This window comes from Salmo salar, chromosome ssa02 (assembly GCF_905237065.1).
Source record: "Salmo salar chromosome ssa02, Ssal_v3.1, whole genome shotgun sequence".
Classification (NCBI taxonomy): domain Eukaryota; kingdom Metazoa; phylum Chordata; class Actinopteri; order Salmoniformes; family Salmonidae; genus Salmo; species Salmo salar.
In genome coordinates, this window is record NC_059443.1 from 42,975,394 (window position 1) to 42,988,454 (window position 13,061).

A 13,061-nucleotide genomic window follows, 5' to 3' on the forward strand; every position below is an offset into this window, starting at 1 on the left:
CCTTCACCCCAGTCTGAGGTCCTGAGCTCTCTGGAGCAGGTTTCTATCAAGGATCTCTCTGTACTTTGCTGAGTTCATCTTTCCCTAGATCCTGACTAGTCTCCCAGTCCCTGCCGCTGAAAAACATCCTCACAGCATGATGCTGCCACCACCATGCTTCACCGTAGGGATGGTGCCAGGTTTCCTTCAGAGGTGATGCTTGGCATTCAGGCCAAAGTGTTCAATCTTGGTTTCATCAGACCAGAGAATCTTGTTTCTCATGGTCTGAGAGTCCTTTAGGAGCCTTTTTGCAAACTCCAAGCAGGCTGTCATGTAACTTTTACTGAGGAGTGGCTTTTGTGTGGCCACTCTATCACAAAGGCCTGATTGGTGGAGTGCTGCAAAGATGGTTGTCCTTCTGGAAGGTTCTCCCATCTCCACAGAGGAACTCTGGAGCTCTGTCAGATTGACCATCGGGTTCTTGGTCACCTCCCTGACCAAGGCCCTTCTGTTCCCTGGGCGCCGAAGACGTGGATGTCGATTAAGACAGCCCCCCCACACCTCTTTGAGGGGTTGGGTTAAATGCGGAAGACACATTTCAGTTGAAGGCATTCAGTTGTACAACTGACTAGGTATCCCCCTTTCTCCTCCGATTGCTCAGTTTTGCCGGGCGGTCAGCTCCAATTTTTTATTTAACCTTTATTTAACTAGGCAAGTCAGTTAAGAACAAATTCTTATTTACAATGACGGCCTACCCCGGCCAAAACCTCCCCTAACCCGGACGAGGCTGGGCCAATTGTGTGGCACCCTATGGGACTCCTGATCACGGTCGGTTGTGATACAGACCCGGGATCGAACCCGGGTCTGTAGTGACGCCTTTAGCACTGCGATGCAGTGCCTTAGACCACTGCGTCACTCGGTTCCCAAAGAAGAGTCTTGGTGCTTCCAAACTTCTTCCATTTAAGAATGATGGAGGCCACTGTGTTCTTGGGAACCTTCAATGCTGCAGAATATTTTGGGTATCGTTCCCCAGATCTATGTCTCGACACTGATGTCTGCGCTCTACGGACAATTCCTTCGACCTCATGGCTTGGTTTTTGCTCTGAAATGCACTGTCAACTGTGGGACCTTATATTGATAGGTCCAGTCAATTGAATTTACCACAGAAGGACTCCAATCAAGTTGTAGAAACATCTCAAGGACGATCAATGCAAACAGGATGCACCGGAGCTCAATTTTGAGTCTCGTAGCAAAGGGTCTGAATACTTAAGTAAATTAGCAAAAATGTCTAAAAACCAGATTCCGCTTTGTCATTATGGGGTATAGTGTGTAGATTGATGAGGACTTTTAATTATTTTTTTTTTTTATTAATAGGGGCGGCAGGTAGCCTAGTGGTTAGAGCATTGGGCCAGTAACCGAAAGAAAGGTTGCTAGATTGAATCCCCAAGCTGACATGGTAAAAATATGTCGTTCTGCCCCATGAACAAGGCAGTTACCCTCTGTTTCCCAGTAGGCCATCACTGTAAATAAGAATTTGTTCTTAACCTTTATTTAACTAGGCATGTCAGTTAAGTGAAAAATAAATAATAATAATACATTAGAATAAGGCGTAACAAAATGTGGAAAAAGTCAAGTGGTCTGAATACTTTCTGAATGCACTGTACATCCCCCTTTAGAGTTGCTAGGGTCCCTTAAGTTCTCATACAGGGTTAACCCATTGTATGCTATAGTGCTGACTGTACCCCTTTTGTGTCCTCCTGCAGGTTTCACCATCACCGCAGAGGGCTATGCCCAGGCCCAGTTCTCCACGGTGCAGCAGCTACAGGACTCCAGCACCCTGGAGTCTCAGGCCCTGTCCTCCAGCTACCACCCTCAGAACCTGCTCCATGTGCCCAGCCAAGAGGTGGTGAATCCAGCACCGTCAGCCTCTACCTCCACACCTTCCACATGGGGCTTCCATCTCACCATCATAGCGTGGCATTGGCTCTATGTAGAGTAGGGTTGCAAAATTTCCCCAAAGTTCTCAGTAAACCCTCCCATAGGGATTTCTGAAAAACCCAGGGACTTTGGGAAATGTCAAATGAAATGTTATTTATCACACGTGTCGAATACAGCTGGTGTAGACTTTACAGTGGAATGGTTGCTTACAAACCTTTCCCAACAATGCAGAGTTTTAGAAAATTATAATGAATCAAATATTAACTAACACAAAATAAATAAAATACACAAGAAGGTAGCTATATACAGGGAGTACCAGATCAATGTGCAGAGGTACGAGGTACTTGAGGTAGATATGTACATGAAGGCAGGGTAAAGTGACTAGGCATCCAGATAGATAATAATAATAAGGTACTTGAGGTAGATATGTACATGAAGGCAGGGTAAAGTGACTAGGCATCCAGATAGATAATAATAAGGTACTTGAGGTAGATGTGTACATGAAGGCAAGGTAAAGTGACTAGGCATCCAGATAGATAATAATAATAAGGTACTTGAGGTAGATATGTACATGAAGGCAAGGTAAAGTGACTAGGCATCCAGATAGATAATAATAATAAGGTACTTGAGGTAGATATGTACATGAAGGCAGGGTAAAGTGACTAGGCATCCAGATAGATAATAATAAGGTATTTGAGGTAGATATGTACATGAAGGCAGGGTAAAGTGACTAGGCATCCAGATAGATAATAATAATAATAATAATAATAAGGTATTTGAGGTAGATATGTACATGAAGGCAGGGTAAAGTGACTAGGCATCCAGATAGATAATAATAAGGTATTTGAGGTAGATATGTACATGAAGGCAGGGTAAAGTGACTAGGCATCCGGATAGATAATAATAAGCGTAAAATAAAGAGCAGAGTAGCAGCAGCAAATGTTGTGTCTTAAAGTCTGTGTTATGTTTGTGCGTGTGTGGTGTTTGAGTGAGCGATTTGTGTGGGAGTGACAGTGTAGTGTGTGATTGTATGTATATGGTGTGTATACAAAGTCTAGTGAGTGTGCGTAGGGTTAGTGCAGATAGTTTGGGTACCATTTAATGAACTATTTAGCAATCTGGCTATTTAGCAGACATATGGCTTGGGGATAGAAGCTGTCTCAGAGCCTGTTTTGCCACCCTAATTTAGCAGGTGTTCTATCAAGCCGAGAAACGGCTGAATTAAATGGATCCCTAAGTAGTCCGTTCAAATGGACTGTAGAGCATATTGTCAAGAAGTTATTTTTTGTATTCGGTGATTTAATCACAATGTAGTTAATTAATGGTTGCGTATATTTCTGTTTAGACGAGTGGCCTGCTCCAGGAGACTAGCCAAGGAGACCTCAATCTGTCTGACCAGACGCAAGACTACCAGGACCCAGAAGACAGCGAGGACAACAGCAAGAGGGCTTACAGGTGTGTGTCTGTGTGTACACGTGTGTGTGTGTGTGTGCGTGTGTGTACACGTGTGTGTCTGCATGCGTATGTGTGCGGTGTGGCTCAGTTGGTAGCGCATGGTGATAGCAATAGTTGTGGGTTCGATTCCCACGGGGTCCAGTACAAAAAGAAAATAAAAGGTATGAAAAACGAATGAGCTCACTGAGGTGAGTCGTTTTGGATAAGAGCCTCTGCTAAATGACTCAAATGTAAATGTGTGTGAGCAAGCGAGACCGAGCCCTATAACTTTCAGGAAGTAATAGATACATTTACTTTCTGTCATTGTTTGAGCTTCCCGGCTCGTCTGCAGATAACACTGTTATGCACCTTTATCAACAGTTGTGCTCTAGGGCTGTAAACAGCATTAGCAGTCGACACAGAGGAATGCAAAGCTACGATAACACTATCAGAATTGCACCTCCGTTGTTGTCCTTGTCCCCTGATACCGTGACCATTTTGAGAGCGACACATAAATCATATTTAGGGTCTTTTTAGAATCAAGCTGTTTTTTTTATCTACCACCGCACAACACTCCCGCTCATACAGTCAAGTCTTTGTCTCCTCCTTTCTAAAGCCGTTGTTAAGTTCCTCGAGGCCCCACTACCGCTAGCTTTCAATTTGTTTATTTAGAATTTGCGCAACTAAATATATGTGTCCCAAATGGCACCCTATTCTCTATGTAGTGCACTACTTTTGACCAGGGCCATTTGGGAAGCAGACAATGAGTTAACTCTGCTAGCTTTCTGTCTGTAAAGGTGACGGTGTCAGCTTGTTGCTACAAGCTTTTTTGTTTTGTGACGAACTTGTGCGTCAGATGTCTGTGGAGGTGACGGTGGCAGCTTGTGTTGCTACAAGCTCTTGGTTTTCCCACTAACTTGTGCGTCAGATGTCTGTGGAGGTGACGGTGGCAGCTTGTGTTGCTACAAGCTCTTGATTTTCCTACTAACTTATGCGTCACATGTAGGCGGAGAACACTAGCCACTGACGTTGTTGCGTTGTGGAAGCAGAGAGTAGGACAGCAAGTGGACTGAGTAATGCGTCATGCTTTTATTCAGCTTTGCCTCTGTTGTTCCCCATGGCACTCAGAACGGATGCAACAACAAAAAAAAGAAAGACTTATGAAATCCCTAACACGTCAGCGCACGATGCATTATTAGTGCTGGTCTAGGCTGAAACGACTAGCGGTATAGACAAAACAAGAGAAAGGACAACCTAGATAGATATGGGAAGGGAATGTGTATTTGAGATTGTGAACTACTGAACTTTCTCCTTCAGGTACGACACGGATGTAATGAAGACTAAGGTTATAGCAGTGAGAAAAGAGTATAGTGTCTGGAATGGTGTGACTTCAGTTTGGGTGTAATGCTCTGTATGGACTCCTGTATATGTATCAAAATTAGACTCCACATTCTGTTTAGATAAGTATACACATACACCTCATATCTATGGGGAGATGATCTCTCTGTCTCATTCTAAACGCAGAAAAAGTGGTGGAGCTTCAACACATAACTCACAATTAACCCACACCTTCCAAACAGGAAGCACAAACAGATGCCATAGGGCTGAGTTAGTGACCTTTCCAAATAAAAGTTTGGTTTTCAATTATTCTACTCTTCACAAAAAGTCTGATGTGCTTTTATAAACCTCAACTTGCTTTGTGAATCAGTGGTGGAACTTTGAAATGATTCCTGTTGTCGGTATTGTTAACTGATGATTTGTGACTTTTGATAGGAGCTTTATTGATACACATGTCATTGACAGAAACAGACAGTCTATTATATCATGGTCGTGTTCATTAGGGCACGCAATGGGGAAATGTATTGCAACAGACCAAATTAGTATTTCCTTTTGGTGGTCAGTTAGTCCCTCCCTGTTTTAGCCTGTTTTCTTCAGTTTGATTCCTAATGAACACGACCTGTGTGTTTTGATTCCCCCCCAGGTGCACCATGTGTAATAAACCTTTTAAGAAGTCCAGCCATCTGAAGCAACACGTGCGCTCCCACACCGGGGAGAAACCCTACTGCTGCAACATTTGTGGCCGATGCTTTGTCTCAGCAGGGGTCCTCAAGTCCCACCTCAACACACACACAGGTAAGAACAGTGTACCTCAACACTGCGTGCATAGTTAAAATAGCACGCTATTTATCTCACCGACCCAGACTCACCCCTCTCATAGGACAAGCAAAGTGCTTCATTTGACGAATTCTGTTTGTTCACGTACGACTGTCAAATATCGATTTCAGACTTGTTTCTCTCTCGTGGCTGTGCAGCTGGGTTGTGGAGAGAAATGACGTAATACTATAGCCACAAATGCTTTGGGATACCCAGTGGTGTAAAAATACTTTAAAATACTACTTAATTAGTTTTCTGGGGTATCTGTATTTTAATAAAAAAATTTTTTACCTCCGATCTTGTCTCATTGCTGCAACACCTCATCAGGCTCGGGAAGCGAAGGTTGAGTCATGCGTCCTCTGAAACATGACCCGCCAAACCGCGCTTCGGATCATACCCCCTTTTTTTTTTCAATTTTCGCCTAAAATGACATACCCAAATCTAACTGCCTGTAGCTCAGGACCTGAAGCAAGGATATGCATATTATTGATATCATTTGAAAGGAAACACTTTGACGTTTGTGGAAATGTGAAATTAATGTAGGAGAATATAACACATTAGATCTGGTAAAAGATAATACAAAGAAAAAAACATGTTATTTTCTATTTCTTTTGTTCCATCTTTGAAATGCAAGAGAAAGGCCATTATCTGACTTAGGACTCTAGGCGAAATTTAGAGTTTAGCCACTAGATGGCAGCAGCAGTGTATGTGCAAAATTGTAGACTGATCCAATGAACCATTGCATTTCTGTTCAACACGTTGTATCAAATATGCCTAATTGGTCAAGTACATAACTGTGCACTCTCCTCAAACAATAGCATGGTATGTTTTTACTGTAATAGCTACTATAAATTGGAGAGTGCAGTTTGATAAAAAATAATTTAAGCTTTCTGCCCATATAAGATATGTCTATGTCCTGGAAAATGTTCTTGTTACTTACAACATCATTCTAATCACATTGGCGCAAGTTAGCTCAACTGTCCCGATGGTTGGACACCGATCCTTATTACCGTTCGCTTAACCTGGAAGCTAGCCGCACCAATGTGTCGGAGGAAACACCATTCAACTGACGACCGAGCCGCCACAAGGAGTCGCTAATTCGCAATGGGCCAGGTAAAGCTCCCCCGGCCAAACCCTCCCCTAACCCGGACGCTGAGATGCAGTGCCTTAGACCGCTGCGCCACTCGGGAGGTGGGGCATCTGTACTTTACTTTACTATTTCAATTTGTAACAACTTTTACTTTTACTCCAATACATTCCTAAAGAAAATAATGTACTTTTTACTCCATACATTTTCCCTGTCACCCAAAAGTACTTGTTACATTTTGAATGCTTAGCAAGACAGGAAAATGGTCCAGTTCACACGCTTATCAAGATATCATCCCTGCTATCCCTACTGCCTTTAATCTGGCAGACTCACTAAACACAAATGCTTTGTTTGTAAATTAGCCCCTTAATAAATGTTTTGTTCGTCTTGTTTGCTTAATATAAGGAATTTGAAATGATTTACTTTAAAACCAAATACTTTTATACTTTTACTCAAGTAGTATTTTACTATGAAGGTATCTTTACTTTTACTCAAGTATGACAATTGGGTACTTTTTCTACTTCTGTGGAAATCAAAACCTTTATTGGTCAACACACTGATGAAACATATAGTTATTTATATTTTCATCTCCTTTGCTCCCACTCCTAGGAGTGAAGGCCTATAAGTGTAACATGTGTGACACTTCCTTCACCACCAACGGCAGTCTGAACCGCCACATGGTCGTCCACCTGAAGCCCTACAAGTGTCACATGTGTGAGGACAGCTTCCGCAACAGCGTGCTGTATAGGAAGCACTTGAAGAAGGATCACGCCGAAGTGGACAGAGGTACAGACATAGGCTGCGTCCCAATAATATCTCCTTTCTCCTAAAGTGTGCATTCGCTCAGTACTTCCCACAAATCTAAAAGCATTGGATTGGTGGAGGTAAGGAAGGAGAGGTATTTGGGACATTCCCATAGAGATATACACTAGACAAGCATTTCACGACACCCGCAATAGCATCTGCTAAATATGTGTATGTGACCATTACATTTGTATTTAGAGTGGCTAGTGTCATAGATCTGTTTAGCTCTAGATTTGCTGATAATGGCAGCCATATTGGTCAGTGTTCTATTTAATTATATGTGTACAGAGATGCAGTATATACAGAAGTATGTGGACACCCCTTCAAATTAGTGGATTCGTTGCTGACAGGTGTGTAAAATTGAGAACAAATTCATGCAATCTCCATAGACAAACATTAGCAGTAGAATGGCCTTACTGAAGAGTTCAGTGACTTTCAACGTGGCACTGTCATAGGATGCCACCTTTCCAACAAGCGAGTTTGTAAAATTTCTGCCCTGCTAGAGCTGCCCCGGTGAACTGGAAGTGGAAACATCTAGGAGCAACAACAGCTCAGCCGCGAAGTGGTAGGCCACACAAGCTCACAGAACAGAACCGCTGAGTGCTGAAGTCTATAGCGCTTAAAAATACTTTGTCCTCGGTTGCAACACTCACTACCGCGTTCCAAACTGCCTCTGGAAGCAACCTTAGCACAAGAACTGTTTGTCGGGAGCTTCATGAAATGGGTTTCCATGGCTGAGCAGCCGCACACAAGCCTAAGATTATCATGTGCAATGCCAAGCGTTGGCTGGAGTGGTGAAAAGCTCGCCGGCATTTGGCTCTTCTGGAGCAGTGGAAATGCATTCTCTGGAGTGATGAATCATGCTTCACCATCTGGCAGTCCTACTGACAAATCTGGGTTTGGCAGATGCCAGGAGAACGCTACCTGCCCCAATGCATAGTGCCAACTGCAAAGTTTGGTGGAGGAGGAATAATGGCCTGGGGCTATTTTCTCATGGTTCTGGCCTAGCCCCTTAGTTCCAGTGAAAGGAAATCTTAACGCTACAGCATACAATTCCAACTTTGTGGAAACAGTTTGGGGAAGGCCCTTTCCTGTTTCAGCATGACAATGCCCCTATGCACAAAGCGAGGTCCATACAGAAATGGTTTGTCGAGATCCGTGTGGAAGAACTTGACTGGCCTGCACAGAGCCCTGACCTCAACTCCATCGAACACCTTTGCGATGAATTGGAACGCGGACTGCGAGCCAGGCCTAATTACCCAACATCAATGCCTGACCTCACTAATGCTCTTGTGGATGACTGAAAGCAAGTCCCCGCAACAATGTTCCAACATCTAGTGGAAAGCCTTCCCAGACGAGTGGAGGCTGTTATATCAGCAAAGGGGGACCAACTCCATATTAATGCCCATCATTTTGTAATGAGATGTTCGACAAGCAGGTGTCCACATACTTTTGGTCATGTAGTGTATACTCTGTAGAGATGTGCTCTTTTTAAAGATGCAGTCTTGCGCATTTTGTCAGAAAAGGGACGATAAAATGAGTATCAGCTTTTGCGAGGTTTTATGTGGATTTTGACACCAAGGCAACATACACCATTTTCATTTTGGCCCTCCAGACCTCTGCAAAGAAAGAATTTGGGAAAGAAAATGAGTTTGACACCCCTGGAAAAAGGCAATCAGCCATGATTACATAACAGTTAAAGCAGACCTTGGTCACATACGCTTTCCAAATATTTGAAATACTTGATTTAGCTGGTCTGCTTCCATATAGAGTGAGCACTTTTAGTAATATTCTATTTGATTCTATTCTGCTTGACAAGCGGCAATTCTTTAGAAATGCAGCTGAAATGGGAACAGGTCTGAGTCGTGGCCGTGATGTTGAGTGACACTTAAAGAGCATGTGTATCCTTTCCTCCTATAATGTCTCTCCCCTTGCAGGGCTGGAGGATGAGGACGGCGAGGAGGAAGAGGAGGGTGAGCAGACCGTGATGAAGAGGAACCGGGCCAACATCATAACCTTCACGGAGGAGCAGGCGGAGGAGCTGGCCAAGAATGACCCTGGTGACGAGGCGTCGGTGTCGGAGAAGGTGCTGGCCCAGTCGGCGGCGGAGCGCGACCGCATCAGCGAGATCAAGGACAAGGCGGTGGAGCTGGAGACTGAGCCCAAGTTCGCCAACTGCTGTAACTTCTGCCCCAAGAGCTTCAAGAAGCCCAGCGACCTCGTCAGGTGAGCTGAGTGTCGGAGAACTGTCTCCCTCTGTCCCGTACTCTCTTGTATGCTCTTTCTCACTCTCTCTTCATCTACTTTCTGTCTCTCTTTCGTTGTCCTATTCGGGGCTTGAAACTAACTTTTTGTTCCACAGCCACTCTGTGGATTTAAAAATTGACCAGCCACTCAGATTTTTTACTAGCCAAAATCAGATGAGCATGCTTCTAAAACAAGAAATGTATTACTAATAAGAAGTTATGTGGTCTATTGCCCAATGCTATTTCATTTTTTTGTGACCGGAGTCTTTTAATCAAAATATCACAGATGAGACAAAAAAAATTCAGCTGCCCCTTTAAAGGAAAGAGTCACCCATTTTGAGCGATGTTCAATCGATTCCCTTGGTCATTTCATGTTTTTATGTGTATCTGAGCTATTGCTGTTCAAGCAGGCATACATTCGGCTGGTATGAAGCATCTCACTACACTGGAAGTTAATAGGAATATGACTTTGGGATCACAAAAACATCTACAGTATCATACACGTCAGGTTTCAATACTGGCCGATGTCACAATGCGAGAGGTTGTCTTCAAATGAGCCACTGATCATATTTTTGCAATATTCCTACCTGGAGAAATGTGTAATTTAAGAGAGTCTAGCACATTTCTCAGATTTGTCTGCCTCTTCACTCCAGGGTGCGTCGCCTGGTGGCGTTGCAAATGTCAAACTCTGCAGGTTGAACACGGTGAGATTGTAGACTCCTAAGTTGATAGTGCCGTTTGTTTAGGCAATTTTACAGCTAACTAGCTACTTCACATGCTGATGTTAACTTTGGTTTTATTGTGTGTAGCTACGTTTGCTAGCTAGCCAGCCCTTAGAGAGCATTGCATTGTGGGTTTTGTAGTTGACTTGAGCTGCAACAGATTTCCACGTTTCCACATCAATTTTCACATGTTGGTGCCATCCTTATTATAACGATAAAATAAAACATTTGTTCACAAAATGTACATTTTATGCCTGTGCGCAGCACTTCTTCAGCACAGGCAGTGTTGTTGCACGTGATGGGATATTATAGGATTTGTAGTTCTTTGTGTGATTATCTACCAGCTATGAAACAAAACGACAGAAACACTTTGAAAACAGCTACTGCAGCATTTATTTTGCTATATGTGATCATACTTGGCTTTTAATTCTATTTTTATTGGCGAATGCGAGTGAAATGCTTGCACTGTGGAGCCCTGACCACCCGCCAACGTGGCTGCTGAAATAGACATGGCAGGTGTTCATTTTAGGTCCTGGTCCTATTCCCCCTCATGCTCTGATTCTGAGCGACTCAGACCCTCTCTGTGTCTCTGAATATCTTGCTCTTGGGGTTGGAGTTTCCCCCACCTCTCTGAGCTCTTTGACAGGGGCTCTTCTCTGTAGTCATGTTCAGGTGCAGTCCAGCCCGTGTGCCCACCTCTTCTTTCATCTCCACCTCCCTCTCTTTCTCTCTCCTTCTCATTATTCTGTCATGATTGTTTTTCCCAGCGGTTGAAGAGTTACCTTGTCGTTCCAGCCGCCCCCTCTTCCTGGACCTCTCAAAGAGCAATGCCCAGCTCATTGTCTCCCCACCCACGCCCATCCTATATCCCAGAAGAGCCCTCCACCACAGAGAGCCCAATTACAGGGCCTTGAACAGGCTCCAAACTGCAGCCCTGACCCAACCTCTCTCCCAGAAGAAGAGCCCTCCTGCCAGTCACTACAACAGTTTCCACTGCAGACCTCTGCTCTGAGAGGGGCTCGACAATAGACCTTGTCTGAAGTTATTAACACCGCCCACAGCACTCACAGGCTGGCTGACGGGGTTAGTGTTTAGTTGGGTGCTTATCACCTGCCAATAACACACACACACACACACACATGTTTACTGGGGTGTTAATTTGTGAGATCACCGCCAAACAAACTGTTAAACAGCCGATTTGATTTTTATCTCCCCTGTATATATGATTGTCCTCGTCAGGCGCTGGAGAAATGAGTTGTTTCCCCTCTTCATTTTCCTCTTGTTTGACACTAGTGTTCCACCAGTGTGTGACAGGCAACATTTTTCTTAAAATGTCAATCTGCAGTAACAATAACACAGCGGTCCCCGTCACTCAGCTGTTTGGGTAAACAGCTGAGTGATGGGGCTGGAGAAATGTAACCACTTTCAAATTCCTAGAAATAGGTATGGATGTAAGGACTGACCATCCGTGATTGCAAATGTATATTTTGAGTCGTGTTTTGAGGCTATACAGTGTTTGTTTACAGCTGCATTGTTTTTCGAACAGTGGAGTTAAACAGTGTTGTATTTTGGGTTCTGATGGGGTACGACAGTTTGAACTAAGCTCACGAGGCATGTTATGTTCTTCAAAAATCAATGGGTATATATCATGGATGTAGCGATCGCAGATCGCCCCTTTGAGGAATGATGCCTCCGTTATACATTAGCGGAGCTGAGTGAGGAGAGGTATGATATAGTTTGACAGCTGGAATTGTCCCATCTTTTTTTTTTCATCTTGGAAGAAGAAATAAAGACTGCTATGAAATGGACAGAGGTGCTATATCAACAGCTAATTTCTTTAGTAGTGTTTCGGGCAGTAACTTTCAGTTAGTCAAATTTCGGTCCGTCATTCATTGCAAGCCGAGCATAAAACGTTCTGCTACCAAGAGAATAGGTTTCACTGAAATGAACTCTGGTTTTATTGGGCCATAAACGTTTGGTTGCAATTAATGGCGAGGAATATTAGATTGGGGTATTAAGATATTAAGTAATGATCATTATTGCATCATCAAACATCCACAAGGCCATATTGAAGTATTTATGGGATAGGCTTAGCTTTTTCATTTCAGAAGTTCTTCAAAAGTAGCCCCATTGGATTATGGAGTCACTAAGCATGCCAAAAACAAGGGGAAATGACACCAACACCCTAGGAATGGCTGCAACAAAGATATATTCACTTTGTTTTCATGGTGCTCTTTTATCAAAAACAATAAAGCTGACATGTTTTTGGCAAAGACGAGTTACCCTGACACGCTACCCATTCTCAAAGAAAACTTTCTGCTTTGTCAGGAAAGATGTAATAATATCAAAATAAACGTACCCCCGCTCAGGGAGACGTAACAAAGTTACCTAGTACACATTACAAACAAAGACCAAAGTTATGAGAGGGAGTAAACTAACAATTTTGCCGAGTCAGTGGCCTTGTGCCTGAAAACCTTGCAGATTCAAGTTCAGAAAGCGAAGACGTCGACATGTTGTTATTTAATTTCATGGGAGCCTTGGTAAGCACAAAGCATGCAAAATGAAAATAGGAAAAATCAGAATGGCCACAGGTGATAAATGCATTGTGTGTTGCACTGTATTTTTTATGAAAACAATGTGAGCCTTCTTTTAATTTAACTTATTTGTAATAAATTCTTCAACTCTGCAAACTTAACC

At 43.3% G+C, this 13,061-nt stretch overlaps 1 protein-coding gene across 2 annotated transcripts in view; it reads left to right on the top strand.

The window, feature by feature from the left end:
- The window catches only part of LOC106583530 (zinc finger protein 236), an 88,455-nt gene that overhangs the window by 49,662 nt on the left and 25,732 nt on the right, over positions 1-13,061 (top strand). For both annotated transcript variants that reach the window (XM_014167831.2, XM_014167837.2), the window contains 5 exons: positions 1,743-1,882; positions 3,263-3,372; positions 5,333-5,484; positions 7,202-7,378; positions 9,334-9,622. In XM_014167831.2, coding sequence (XP_014023306.2) covers positions 1,743-1,882; positions 3,263-3,372; positions 5,333-5,484; positions 7,202-7,378; positions 9,334-9,622 — 868 coding nt within the window. The remainder of the gene's footprint in view (positions 1-1,742; positions 1,883-3,262; positions 3,373-5,332; positions 5,485-7,201; positions 7,379-9,333; positions 9,623-13,061) is intronic.